Raw genomic sequence first — 13,855 nt, 5'->3', positions numbered from 1 at the left:
AATGTTAAAAGATAGTAGTGAGTGGTGATGATTACATGATATTGCAAATGTACTGAATTCCAGTGAACTGCCCACTCAAAAAAGGTTAAAATCATAATTTTTCATTGCGTATAATTTATTGCAAAAAGTGGGAAAAAACACTGAAAATTAGAAATAATTATCCAATTTAGGCAGACATAAAAACTTCACGTTTCCTACACTCAAATAAAAACAGAGGAATGACTTGATGGCCCACACTTTTTTCCCAGAGCTCCAAAGTTTCAAAATCGGTCATAGGCTAAAGCACAGATGCCTAAATTGAGATGTTCTCACTGCTGGAGAGCATCTTTTCAAAGTTTTCCAAAGAATAAGTTCTCAAAGAATAAGATTGAGGGTTCCTGATCTGTGCCCTGGTGCCTCCCACAGCATGCGAAGTTCAAATACTTGCCCCTCCAAAACAAAGAACTCAAATTCATAATATTAGCAGAAGGAAAAAGCAGGCAAATACGCACGCACGCACACACACACACATACACACACACATTCACTGACTCACACAGCCTGTTAACTTTTGTCAGAGGTTATCTGGGTCACAAGGTCCATCTTTTTTCAGGATAATCTGTGGTCCTGCTGATCTTCCCCCATCTCCTTTGCCCTTTCACCAATGATGGGGAGGGTCAAAGAAAAGAACTCTCAGAATAATCAACTCTATTAACTGGTCAGCTCTCTAACTGGTAAAGAGTAATCATGGAAAACGTGCTTTATTCACTGGGGGCATTTCAGGAGCACTGTCCTATAAAGGTTTGAAAGTAGCAGAGTTGAAAACAGTATGCTTTATTTTATTTTATTTTTTTTAACAGTATGCTTTAAAAACATGTGTGGGGGTCAGGGTCGGGAGGGTTGCACAGCAGAATCATCCTTTTGTCCTGAATGATAGGGGCACTGGGACAACTCAACACTTAAAGGCTTCCTCCTTGCAAGCAGCCCGCAGAGCCACTTACTAACTAAATAAATACGAAATAATAAGAAATTGATCTTATTGTTCCTTGCACATGCTTATTTTCTAAGCAGATAAGGAAATACCCAGCTCGGTCACTCACATGCACTTTTGTTTATTGTCCCAAATAGAATCCAACTGCCTTCAACAGTGATTCATTCCCTGTTGTGGATTTTCAAGAGAACCCCTGAAGGCAATTCAGATAAGGCTTCTACAAACAGTTCAAGTAACAGCAGAACTGCTTCTCAGGGTGGTGCTGGCTGACAGCTAAAATACCAGGCACACTATTAAGTCACTCCTGATACATCATTTCTCTTAAGGATGATGATTCTTTAAGGAAGGACCCCACAGCCCACTTTTTATTCCCCAAAGCTCATCACAGAGAGTAGGTTCTTTAAAAATACCCATTAATGATCCAAAAGGATACATGCACCCCAGTGTTCATTGTAGCAATGTTTACAATAGCCAAGACATGGAAGCAATCTAAATGCCCCTTGACAGAGGAATGGATAAAGATGTGGTACACATATACAATGGAATATTACTCAGCCATTAAAAAGAATGAAATAATGCCATTTATTTCAACATGGATGGACCTAGAAAGGGTCACACTGAGTGAAGTAAGTCAGACAGAGAAGGAGAAATATCCTATGACATCCCTTATCTGTGCAATCTAAGGAGAAATGTTACAAATGAATTCACAAAACAGAAAGAGACTCATAGACTTATAGAATGAACTTATGGCTTCCGGGTGAAAGGAGGGAGGGAAGAGATAGTTACGGAGTTTGGGACCGACATGTACGCATGGCTATATTTAAAATGGATAACCAACGAGGATCTACTGTATAGCACATGGAACTCTGCTCAATGTTATGTGGCAGTCTGAAAGGGAGAGGAGTTTGGGGGAGAATGGATACATGAGTCCCTTTGCTATACCACAATACAAAATTAAAAGTTTAAAAAAAAAAAACCTGTTAACCAGTTGATTTTCTTTTTATTCCATAAACTAATCATTCAGAAAAATAGAGTCCAGCCAATTAGAAGGTTGGAGATATCTGTTCAAATTAAGATGGAGATGGGGTTTTGTAGATGGATGGAAATTAGACTGGATCTTGGCTCTGAAACTACCTAGTGAGGGGATGTAATCAAGCCATCCATGTCTGAGTCCCTGTACACCCTCTTCCTTCCACCCAACTGTATTAAGTTCCCTACATACAAATGAGTTCCATTCTGAGAGCACATTCGAAAATCTAGTCTGTTTGTAAGTTCAACAAAGGTAACCGAGGTCCCTAACTAACACAATTGGCTATACAGGAGTACTGTGATAGGTTTATAATACTTTTCACACAAATAATATGTAAGAACAAATACAAAAAGTAAAGAAAACATTTTTAATCTTACAGTACAGTATCTTAGAAAGTACAGTAGTATAGTGCAACAGCTGGCACAGAGGGGCTGACATCAAGCGAACAGGCAAGTACCAGCTACATCACTGCGGCTTTTATGCCTGCTTCTGGACATCCTGGGCTTGAAATGAAGCTACTGTCCTACTGTACTCTATAGAGTACTGCAAAGTACACAAAAGCACAGCCGCTTGTAGAGGACGCAAGCACGTGGCAGTGCATCCCAGACACGTGAACGAATGTGACTGATTAGTGAACACACGTTCGCGTCTTTGAAAGGCCACAACTTGAAGGTGTGTACATAGGGGAGTTACTGTGCGTGAAATGAAGTTGGCAATACCTACCGTCCAAGGCTCTGAGGTTCAAATGGGCTCCTTGCACTCAATAAAGAGGTACCATTCATACGAGTGAAAGCAGGAGTTTTACAGATGCTTACCTCTCTCAGAGTTGGCTTGCCAATGAAAAAGTCTGTGTTTTTGCTGCTTTTGGGTGGGTTGAACTTGGGATTCAGAAAAGCACATCCATTTGCGATGGCCTCCAGGGGAGCTGGGCCTTCGTACGGGAACCCAAGACCAACAAACAGCTGTAAGACAGAGAAGCACACCACATGTAAACACGTCGACCAGGACTGGCATCCCTGGCTCCCAGGGGTCTCTTCTGGGCTCCATGCCTGTGCAGACACCTCTGAGACTGGGAAGTTCCAAGGCCCTGGGGAGCTGGGGTGATGAGAAGCCAGTTTACAAGAGGACCTGAAAAACATGACCAGGGACCTTGGCCCAGGAAGGTGTTCAGGTCATTAGGAATTTCACTTCTCTGTAAAAAAAAAAAAGTAAAGGAGTAAGTGTTGGGGTGGGTAGTTGAGGGGGTAGGGAGGTGGGGGTATTCAAAGAACAACAACAACAACAAACCTCAAGACTTAACAATAATCTTTCTGTAATGCAACAGGAGACATGACTGGAAAAACACTTGCTTAACTAAACAGAAGGTTTCTTCATTGAACCAAAGGAACAACAGGCCCTTTCAGGGATGCTGGGCACAGGGACAGAGAGGTCGCTCGGCAGTGTGATTGCAGTTCACATGGAGCTGCTTGGAAATGATGGGAGGTCAGCAAACATGGGTTTTCATAATGGGGTTTTCACTGGGGGACATCAACATCTTGGTTTTTATTTTCTTCTCGATGTGGGGAAAGGGTGCAGAGCTGTGACTGGGCAAGGCTTTCCCTCTCCAGCAAGTAACCCCTGAGTTGTCCCCACAGCAGACAACAGATGGCAGCAAAAACACATCTCAGAGTCCTTGTAGAGAATGCTGCGGCCCAGAGCCCCCGTGACAAAAGGGACTTGCTGCAGTTCAGTGGCTCTGATTCCTGAGACCAGAAATGAAACATCATCGCATAGAAAGGCCTCCCTGTGAACCCGCCTCCCAGGGTGTTTCACACCACTGAGGGGCTGTGTGTCCTGACGGGCAGGGTCTGAGTCTGGGCTTGGTGACATGTGAGATCTCCCTAGCCACATGAAGGAGCTGCTCCTGAAACCTCTCCAGTCTCGGAGGCACATCCAGTGGCAAAGGACAACTGGGCCCCAGCGCCTCCTTTCCTTCTGCCATCACACTGGGGAACAACCACATGGCCAGGCCCCCAAAGTGAAGGAAGCTGCTGGCTTGGACATGGCTGGATGCCTGATTCTCTTCTCCTGGGTCCTCTCCCCAGCCATCCTATCTCTGCAGCTTTAATTGAATGATGATTTGGAATGGTTCTGTCTAGAGAGCCCTGAGTACAAGCTGCTGGGTTCCCCAGGCAACACTGGAAGATGAAGCATGTATGTGCTGGGCACCCGATTCCAGGGCTTAACCCAGTGTGGCCCACGTTGGCCATACTGAAGAGTCAGGAAGCCCCTGCAGGGAATTTTCTGGGGCAAGAAACTAAAATCTCAGGTTTTCTGGAGAGACATCCTATAACTGTATGCTCTTTTGCACAGAACAGTGTACTGAAGTGTTTTGTTGTTTAGAAGAATAACCTTTCCTAGCTTGTAGACCTTGAGATGATTCTCAGAGACATCCACAAGGGAAGGAACCATGGAGGAAAAGCTTTGAGAAGCCAGCTGAGCTTCCTCTGCTGGTGGCGGTCATTTCTCCTGGAGCAGAAGAACCAGAGACACAGAGGGGAGGGAAACATGGTAGCCGGATCCTGGAAGCTGTCTGGTAGGCCCCAATTTTGGGTCTTATTATGTAGCTAACTTTATTTTCTTGGGCTCCCAAATCACTGTGGATGGTGACTGCAGCCTTGAAATTAAAAGACGCTTGCTCCTTGGAAGAAAAGCTATAACAAACTTAGACAGCATATTAAAAAGCAGAGAGACCACTTTGCCAACAAAGGTCCATCTAGTCAAAGCTATAGTTTTTCCAGTAGTCATGCATGGATGTGAGAGTTGGACCAAAAAGACAGCTGAGCACCGAAGAACTGATGCTTCTGAACCATGATGCTGGAGAAGACTCTTGAGACAAACCAGTCAATCCTAAAGGAAATCAACCCTGAATATTCATTAGAAGGACTGATGCTGAATCTCCAATACTTTGGCCACCTGATGCGAAGAGCCAACTCACTGGAAAAAACCTTGATGTTGGGAAAGACTGAGGACAGGAGGAGAAGGGGACGAGAGAGGATGAAATGGTTGGATGGCATCACCGACTCAATGGACATGAGTTTGAGTAAACTCTGGGAGATAGTGAAGGACAGGGAACCTGGCATGCTGCAGTCCATGGGGTCCCAAACAGTCAGACATGAGTGAGCGACTGAACAACAACAACATGTAGCTAATAGGAGTTAGACTGTCAGAAGAACTTACATGTACAGGGTGTGGCCTGTGCATGCGCCTTAGGGGTGGGGTACAACTGACAACAGTAGAAGAAATGAAGGAACTGGCGGGAAGATCTAGTTCCAAGACATCCAGCTTCATTAAACATGAAGAATCCAGGGATACTATCCTTGAGGCTTTTGATCTCTGTGATCTGTCACCCCAGACGGATTTAGGGGAGGAGGTGCCAGCTCTCCAGGGAAAAGAGGACCTCTATCAGGCTGTGGCTGGACTCAGGAAAGCACAGGGCTTCCAGATCCTGAAAGATGCAGACAGGGGTCTCCATTGGTTTAACCAGAGACCACAGTATTTCCTAACCTCTGAAAATCAGGGCCTGCCATGAAGCACTGACACTGTCATCAACGCCAAACTGCAAAGAATAACTTTGGAGGAAATGCAGGAACCACAATGCTTGTCTATTTAAATCGAAAATCCTGGAAAAAGAAATTTAATTAGTTCCTTCAGACCTACCAATCTGAACCCATTAATTAAAAGGATTTGAGGCTGTTGCTTAATGGACTCAAATGTGACCCAGGTTTAATTATATCTGAATAACAATTTGCACCATCTCTTCTGCCCTGCTGGCAACTGAGTATCTCAGTACACATAAAATAAACACTTTGGGCTGACTCTCCAAAGCCCCACCAGTTCATAATGAATCTTAAGCAAACACCACACAACTTCTTGGCAATGAGTCTTCATCACACTAATTAGGATTGCAGGAAATGCACTACTTGCAAACACCAAAACAACAGTTTTTTGTCCCTCCTGTCAACAAACAACTTTTCTTCTTGCTTCCTGTGTCCTCATTACCTGTGATGTTCTAATGTAGCAGATGTATTAAGGTCAAATAGCATACTTGAGGTTTGAATGACAAGAGGACAGGCAGAGTTTGTCACCACCAAGGGCATTCTGTGAACTTGTGAGGACTTATGGTCTTGCCACACACTGGCACTTAACCACACTGAATTGCTTTTCCCCCAACTCCCCACTCCCCCATCATTCTGTCCACTTAGATTTCCTTAGCACAGGAACAAGAGAGACACTGCAAGAATGCATTCAAGTGCAAAGGCTCAACTCAGGAGGAAGCAGTATGTTTTATTGATACTTCATCTTGTCTTCAGAAGCCTAGACTGTAATGAGGATATTCCAGATGACAGAACATCTCCATGGCTGCAGCTTGACTCCATCAATGAGCGTTTCTAAATAGAGCTCTAAATTACATGCTCTAAAATTTAACTTTTGAACTAATACTAAGGAAGAGAGGACAGATGAAGCTCCAGGACTGGGACGTCCCTAGGTATCAACAGAGTTCAGTTAAACTACTCAGATTTTCACTCTGTGTGAAAGGAGGAACGAAATTGTTTTAAACCCGTAAGTGAAGCAGTTGACAAAGAATCCCTTAAGAGCAGATAAAAGTAGTTCTTAGACATCAGTGCATATATGTGGAATCTAGAAAAAAAAATGGTACAGATGAACTTATTTGCAAAACAGAAATAGAGACATGGACGTAGAGAACAAACATATGGACACCAAAGGGGTGGGAAGTGGGAAGAATTGGGAGATTGGGACTCACATATACACACTATTCAGTTCAGTTCAGTCGCTCAGTCGTGTCCGACTCTTTGCGACCCCATGAATCCCAGCATGCCAGGCCTCCCTGTCCATCACCAACTCCCGGAGTTCACTCAGACTCACATCCTTCGAGTCAGTGATGCCATCCAGCCATCTCATCCTCTTTCATCCCCTTCTCCTCCTGCCCCCAATCCCTCCCAGCATCAGAGTCTTTTCCAATGAGTCAACTCTTCGCATGAGGTGGCCAAAGTACTGGAGTTTCAGCTTTAGCATCATTCCTTCCAAAGAAATCCCAGGGCTGATCTCCTTCAGAATGGACTGTATAAAATACATGACTAATGAGAACTTACTCTATAGTACAGGGAACTCTACTTGGTGCTCTGTGGTGACCTAAACAGGAAGGAAATTCAAAAAAGAGGAATATATGTATATGCGTGGCTGATTTATTCTGATGTACAGCAGAAACTAATACAACAATGTGATGCAACTAAACTCCAATTTAAAAATTTTTGTTTGTTTGTTTTTCAAAAGGTAGTTGTTAGGCAGATTCCATGGCTGTGGTAGGTTTCCAGGCTCTCTCTCTCAAGTGGAATATCCAGGATAACCCAAACCAGGAGATTGCATGCCCAACAGACACTTTTCTGACTTGTTTTCATTAGCGAAGTTGATGGAGTCACTCAGGATGGAGTCTGAGCAACAGTCAGCCTCAGTTCATCCAATAAATAGATTATCAACACAAAGTGATCAGGACAACAAAGTGGTTAAGAACACAAGCTCTGGAGTCAGGTCGACCAGGTTTCTAAGCCTGACTGTACCATCCCCTAGCTCTGTAACTGTAAGAAATTGTTATGTGCCTCTCTCCATGGATTATCTGAGGTCCAGTGATAATGCATTTTCTCTAGTTACAGGTCTCAGTCAAGGTAACACAAGCTCTCTGAGCCTGTCTCTTCATGTGTAAAATGGCTGAAAGTAATAGTGCTTTTTTCATGGGGCTGCTGTGAGGATTCAAGGAGATATTTCATAGAAAGGATGTATTCCAAGGTTTGGTTCTAGTGTTTAGTGAACACTGACTAAGTTCAAACCCAAGTTCCACTTGGTACCCCTATGGGCCACATGCTGTGGCTAAGTCTTGTTTACCTTTCAGATAATGATTGGGAATCATTATTTGGTAACAGGTATCCCTTTTATATTTTTAAAAAGAATCCACACAAGGCTGGGCATGGAGAAATTTTATTTTCCTGATAAGTGATGCTTTCATGTAACCCAAAGGGTCTCTCTCTGGACATCTGTCTTTCGTTCAGTACTGAAAGAGGAGGCAACAGTGGCCAAAATCTCTTCCCTATACATTTAGCTACTCCCTCTCCCGATCTCCAGGATTCCCCGGTGGCTCAGATGGTAAAGAGTCTGCCTGCAATGCAGGAGGCCAGAGATCTATTCCTGGGTCTGGAAGGTCCACTGGAGAAGGAAATGGCAGCCCATTCCAGTATTCTTGCCTGGAAAATCCTATGGATGGAGGAGCCTGGTGGGCTACAGTTCATAGGATCACAAAGAGTTGGATATGACTGAGTGACTACACTTTCTCCTGACTTCCATAAGCCCCTAACCGATACTACCTGAAAACTGTCTTCTAAAGATCCACAAGGACAAAGGAGACAAAGGCAATATTTGCCAAACAGGTTTAAGTGCCTAAGGTTAGTTGGATGTTAAATCCAAGTCTGTTTCCTGGAGACCAGCTCATTGGGCAGACTCCAAGACTATGCCCAGCTACTTACGGGGCCTTCCATAAACAAAACAAAACATATAGCAACATCAAAACCACAGGATTGGTTTGTGCAAAGTCTCTGCACTTTGGTCATTTGGAAGCCCCAGCACAAAATCAAACACATCACAATTTGCACTGCAAATCCACAACTTTGAAGACGAGGAGGAACAGAACATTCAGATACACATACAACTGCAGATGCTGACCATCTTCAACTGTGCCTGTGTGAAAGGTCTACACGAAAAGGCAGTTCAGGTGCACCCCTTGGAGAAGCCTCCCCCACGCACCTCTCACCCCAATTCCACGCCAGGCCAACCACTCAGCTCTCAACAGTGAGGAGGCGTCACAGGCCTGCTCACTACCACAGGAAAGTGGGCTCTATACTGAGGTCAGAGGACTTTAGTGATGAAGAGAGAATTCATGGAAAGGGCTTAGCACAAGGAAACGTTAGAGAAAATGGGTGCAAAACCCCGTGGTCACGTGTACCATGGTAACATGAGCCAGTTAAATGTGTCACAACTGGCTCATGCCCTCCACGTGGGCTCAACTTGGTACTTCCCTGATGTCACCAATCACAGGGCAACATTTTCCACAACCGAATGGTTGCCCTGCGTATGAGGGGTCCCACCCAGTGAGGTCTCCTGTTGGGATCACTATTTTTTTTTTTTTTTTTGCATTATTACTCCTCCTATCTGTGTACTTTTCACACAGTTAAGTCACCTATTTACCTGTCTGCCTCCTCTGCCACAGTAGTATCCTCCTGTAGGCACAACTGCCTTCGTCAGCCCCAGATCCAGAAAGCCTAGCACAAGTCCTAGAATATATTCTTTACTTCACCAACATTTGTCAGATAAATGGGCAAAAGACTAAATATTGCCAGATCTTCCAGCAATCGAGCATCTCTGTAAGGAGAGGATGAGCAATTTTTGTGTGCTATTTGTGTGTGAGGAGGTACCTTTGTTCTTGAAGTCCCAGAGGTTAACTGAATCCTATGTCCAAACATTCTTCATTTTACATACATACGTGTGAGGGGAGGGGAGAGGATGGAGTGTGTGTGCATGTGTACACAAAATACTCTCCATCCAGTTAAGAGAATGGCTTTTGCAACTGGTCACTTGCTTGACTGCTTGAGGGTAAATATTTCAGTATCTGAAATAGACATAGAAGATGGATTGCTCCATCAGTAAGCTCACTCTTGGGCTCTCTCACAGGGCCTGGAGATGTGGGCATAGCACAGAGAGACAGGTAGGCATTGGGTATCAGAAGGACCTTGTCCCCTGCTGGGGAGATATTAGAGATCAAGGCACACGATTCTTGAGAAATGCAAGAAATCACTCCTAGGGGCATGGCTCCAAGGTCCCAGATGACTAGCGGACTTCTCTTTGTCTCCTTCATCATTCTTTATACAGTTACCTGAAGGCCTCTACAAGCCAGGCCCTGAAAAGGCATCTGCCAACAGAACAAGTGGAGCCCTTGAATTCTCCTGGAGCTGTGCAAGGAGTCTGTTCCATCTCTGGTCCCTGGACAGAGGTTGCCTGAAGCCCCGGGTTTTTGAGAGAGCTTGTGCAACCACATCCAAGCTCGTGGGATGAGCCACAGTTGACTGAGGAGGCCAGACTCAAGGATGGGTTAGAGCAGGGACAGAAGTGCACACTGCCTGTCTTCCAACCCTGTCTAGGCTTCTTGGGGAGCCCCACAGCTAAGTTGCTGAGCTGACCTGGTAGGGAAACAGGGCCGTCACACCCTACCAAGGGCTGGAGGGGGACATGGCCAGAGGTGTGGGTAGAAAAGACACGTGGCAACAGCAAGAGCAGTAGCTGCTACTTCCTCTGCGTTCAAATAGGCACAATGTGTTCTTGACTTTCACTGTCAGAAATGGGGGTTCCTGTTTGGGCTCACTCCAAATGGTCCTCCAACCCAGTGAGGGATGTGAATGCCCCATTTCATAAGGAAATTCCCCGGTGAGACTGAAAGGGGGGTATGTGGGCACAGGGAGGTGAAATTTGGGAAATGGAAGAAAGAAACCTCAATAAGAGAGATGGGGATTGAAGCTAAAAATTAACATGTGCCACCCCACTCAGCCCTTAACTGCTGGTTTAAGATGCTCTCCTGGATTTTGCTGGCCTGAGTGGCTTGTCTATAGTTTTCTGATACATTATGAGTTCATCCACATGTATATGCCTATTAGAAGAGTCTTCCAGATTTGACAATTTCCCGGCTCTTTGAGCCCTGACATGAGGGTGACACGGATCCCATCCTGTCTCCATAGGCTCTGTGTACCTGGGCCCCTCTTGGCACGCCAGGACAAAATTCTGCTGAGCAGACGGTTTCCTGGCTTGATGCAGAGATTCAAAGATGGTTCATAAAGAAAAATAATGAGTCAGAAGCTGATTATGCATCCATCATTTCAATCTGTGTCTAGACCTCGAGGGGCACCCGACCCACTTCCCGCTCTCATAACAAGTCTGAGGAGCATGCAAGTCCCATTCATTCCACGCGCATTTGCTACTCTGCATCCCCAGTTCTCCACTTTCGATGTGGATTGGAATAAATCGCTTTTAAATTGCTCAGAGACACTGAGGAAGGAATTAGAGGCAGAAAGGGTTATAAATGCAAAGCCTGACTAGTCTTTAGTGTCATTATTCCAAAGCCCAAGATTCATTCATTTCACTGCCTGCTGCTGTGTTCTGGGTATATGGGGAGGCTCAGAGATACACTGCCTCATTTTCATTGCATTTACCAACTGTTTTAGCCGTAATTCTACTTGGAGAGCTTTCATATGTGCTAGTCAGAGGAACAAGCAATACAAAATGGGATCAGTGACATCCTCTGAAGGTACTAGTTTTTCAAGGATAAATAGTTGCTCTTGCACTCAAAATTCCAATGTAATCCTTGGTTCCTGGGCAATATCTTATATCATGGCCTAGGCCTTCCAGACCCCCTCTCTGCTCCTCCCCAAATACCAGGGACCCCAGCTTCAGCCTATTTCCCGTTCTCTAACAAAGTAAGTGGATGATCGGTAAGGAAGGGTTCTTTTAAGATTTACAAAGCTGAGTAAGACATTCATGCGGCTAGGTTAACATAAGCACGTGAGACAGTGACGACGGAGAACCAGTGCTACCAGATGTACTTTTAAAGGAGCTTGAGCTGTTTCCACATTCTGAGGTGGGGGAAAGTAAAATGAGGCAAAAACACTGCCACCAAAGAGCCCTGACATTCTAATGCGTCCAAATGTCCTCCTAAGACAGAAGGTGAACGCAAAGTCAGCAGTACAAACCGGTGAGCACACTTCACTCTGGAATGGCCCCCGTCATCAGCCTGCAGATGACCTTGTATGGAAATAAAATCTTAAGCAAACCAGATCTTTGGCCAAGAAGAGAAAACTATCAAATGAATGTATTCACGGCACCATGTGCATGACTTGGGAGGCAGCATTGTTCAAACGCAGAAAGGAGATGCAGATTCTTTCAGCTGGTGAGTATCCACTGAATATTCTTATGTACATGTGTTTATTCATTAGGATGGTTCATGGAGGGCCTAGCAGAGCTTTCATTTGCTACCCCCTCACCAAAAGAATTCCTGAGTCATGGTTCTCTCCAGGGTGAGCTCAGTGACTGCGGATAAGCCCAACTCTATAGTCTTGTTTCCTCCTGTTTAGAATGAAGTTAATAGTAATACCTGCCCTGCCTGCCTCTGCTTACTTGTGAGAAGCAAACAGGACAGCATTTGTGAATATGCTTTCCCACACTGATGTATCATACACACGGATCAGAAATGCTGTGATGCCACAGACGCTCATCCACCCAGCCTCTGTCCTCTACCCTGGAAATGAAAATGCAGCCAGCAGGGACCAGGGCTGAACAATTCACTGTTGATACTGTGCTTCCCTCGGCCTGAGGAAACACTCGGGCAGAGATCATACTTGTTTCTTTGCTCTTGTATCTTGTGTGTGATGCCTGACATGCAGGAGCTGCTTGAGATATGTGTGTAAAATTCACAGTTTATTTTTTTACTATTTTGTTTGTAAAATTGGGGTATAGTTGCTTTACGATGTTGTGTTAGTTTCTGCTGTACAACAAAGTGAACCAGCTATACGGTGTGCATATCCCCTTCCTCTTGGACCCCTCACCACACCCCACCGCACTCTCTAGGTCATCCCCAAGCATGGGGCTGAGTGCCTTGTTGCTACACTGCAGGTCCCCACTAGCTATTTACACGTGGTAGTGTATGAGTGTTAATCCCAGCCTCCCAATCACCCCATCCCCACTTCCCATCCAACATGCTCACATGTCCATTCTCTACGTCTGTATCGCTATTCCTGCCCTGCCAGATAGATTCATCTGTACCATTTTTCTAAATTCCATATATATGTGTTAATTAATAAAGATGATTTTCATATGTATTGCAATTTTATTATCTAACAATTCTGCGGTTTCAATTCTTTTATTATCTATAAACAATTCGCTGTAGCCTGATGTATCTGTCTTATACCTGTGATGCTATTGTGTACAATACTATAACCCTTTAATGGATTGTAGTATTTTACCTAAAGAACGTGCAGCATTTTTAGGCAGCCTTCAGGAATCTATGTTATAAACGTGTGAAAAGGTAGTCTATCTTGCTCAAAAAATGAGAAAAGTATGAACACTGACAGACTATATAATATCCGTGGAGTCATTTTGGCTGTAACCTTTAAAACTAAAAATATATATATCCTTTAGTCCAGCAATTTCTGATAGGGAAAGATTTTCAAGATATATTTATACATGTACATAAACACACATACACATTCATTCTGGATATTTTCAATACTAAATATGTTGGATTAAAAAAATATTCATAAACATGAGGAACACATCAAAGTGCCAGCCAACCCTTAGAGGTCCAACAATGATCTATTTGCAGGTCCCCTAACTGCACTGGGTACATCCAGAAAGGACAGAGATTGCCAAGAGGATGCCCTTATAGTGTCAAGACCATGCTCATCATGCCACAAAAATGCCTTCCATCGGTGGCTCTCCCATCTATTCACACACATATACTGAACTCTACATCTGTGACAATAAGACCCTCAGCTCCTTGTCAAAGTTTATCTTCCACTATTTCCCAACACAGACTCACTGGGTTGGTCTCCTGACTCTCCTGAATGTATCATCGCCACCCTTGCAATCTGACTCGCTCCTGTTTGTGCCAAATGCCAGGTGCATCCACACCCCACCCATCTTTCATCTCACACCTTTCATGACGCTTCCTCTGCTCCTTGAGCCACCAAGACTCTCCCCTTATCAGA

The 13,855-nt window shown here is 44.5% G+C and overlaps 1 protein-coding gene across 33 annotated transcripts in view; it reads right to left on the bottom strand.

Moving 5' to 3' along the window:
- Positions 1 to 13,855, bottom strand: part of MGAT5 (alpha-1,6-mannosylglycoprotein 6-beta-N-acetylglucosaminyltransferase) — a 397,826-nt gene that overhangs the window by 43,574 nt on the left and 340,397 nt on the right. For all 33 annotated transcript variants that reach the window (XM_086367683.1, XM_086367741.1, XM_086367539.1 and 30 more), the window contains one exon: positions 2,816 to 2,962. In XM_086367683.1, the coding sequence (XP_086223809.1) occupies positions 2,816 to 2,962 (147 nt within the window). The remainder of the gene's footprint in view (positions 1 to 2,815; positions 2,963 to 13,855) is intronic.

Source organism: Bos grunniens, chromosome 2 (genome assembly GCF_055505025.1).
Source record: "Bos grunniens cultivar Pamir isolate PY7600 chromosome 2, Bosgru_T2T1.0, whole genome shotgun sequence".
Lineage (NCBI taxonomy): Eukaryota > Metazoa > Chordata > Mammalia > Artiodactyla > Bovidae > Bos > Bos grunniens.
The sequence above is the reverse complement of the archived record's forward strand: the minus strand, read 5'-3'. Positions and strand labels throughout refer to the sequence as shown.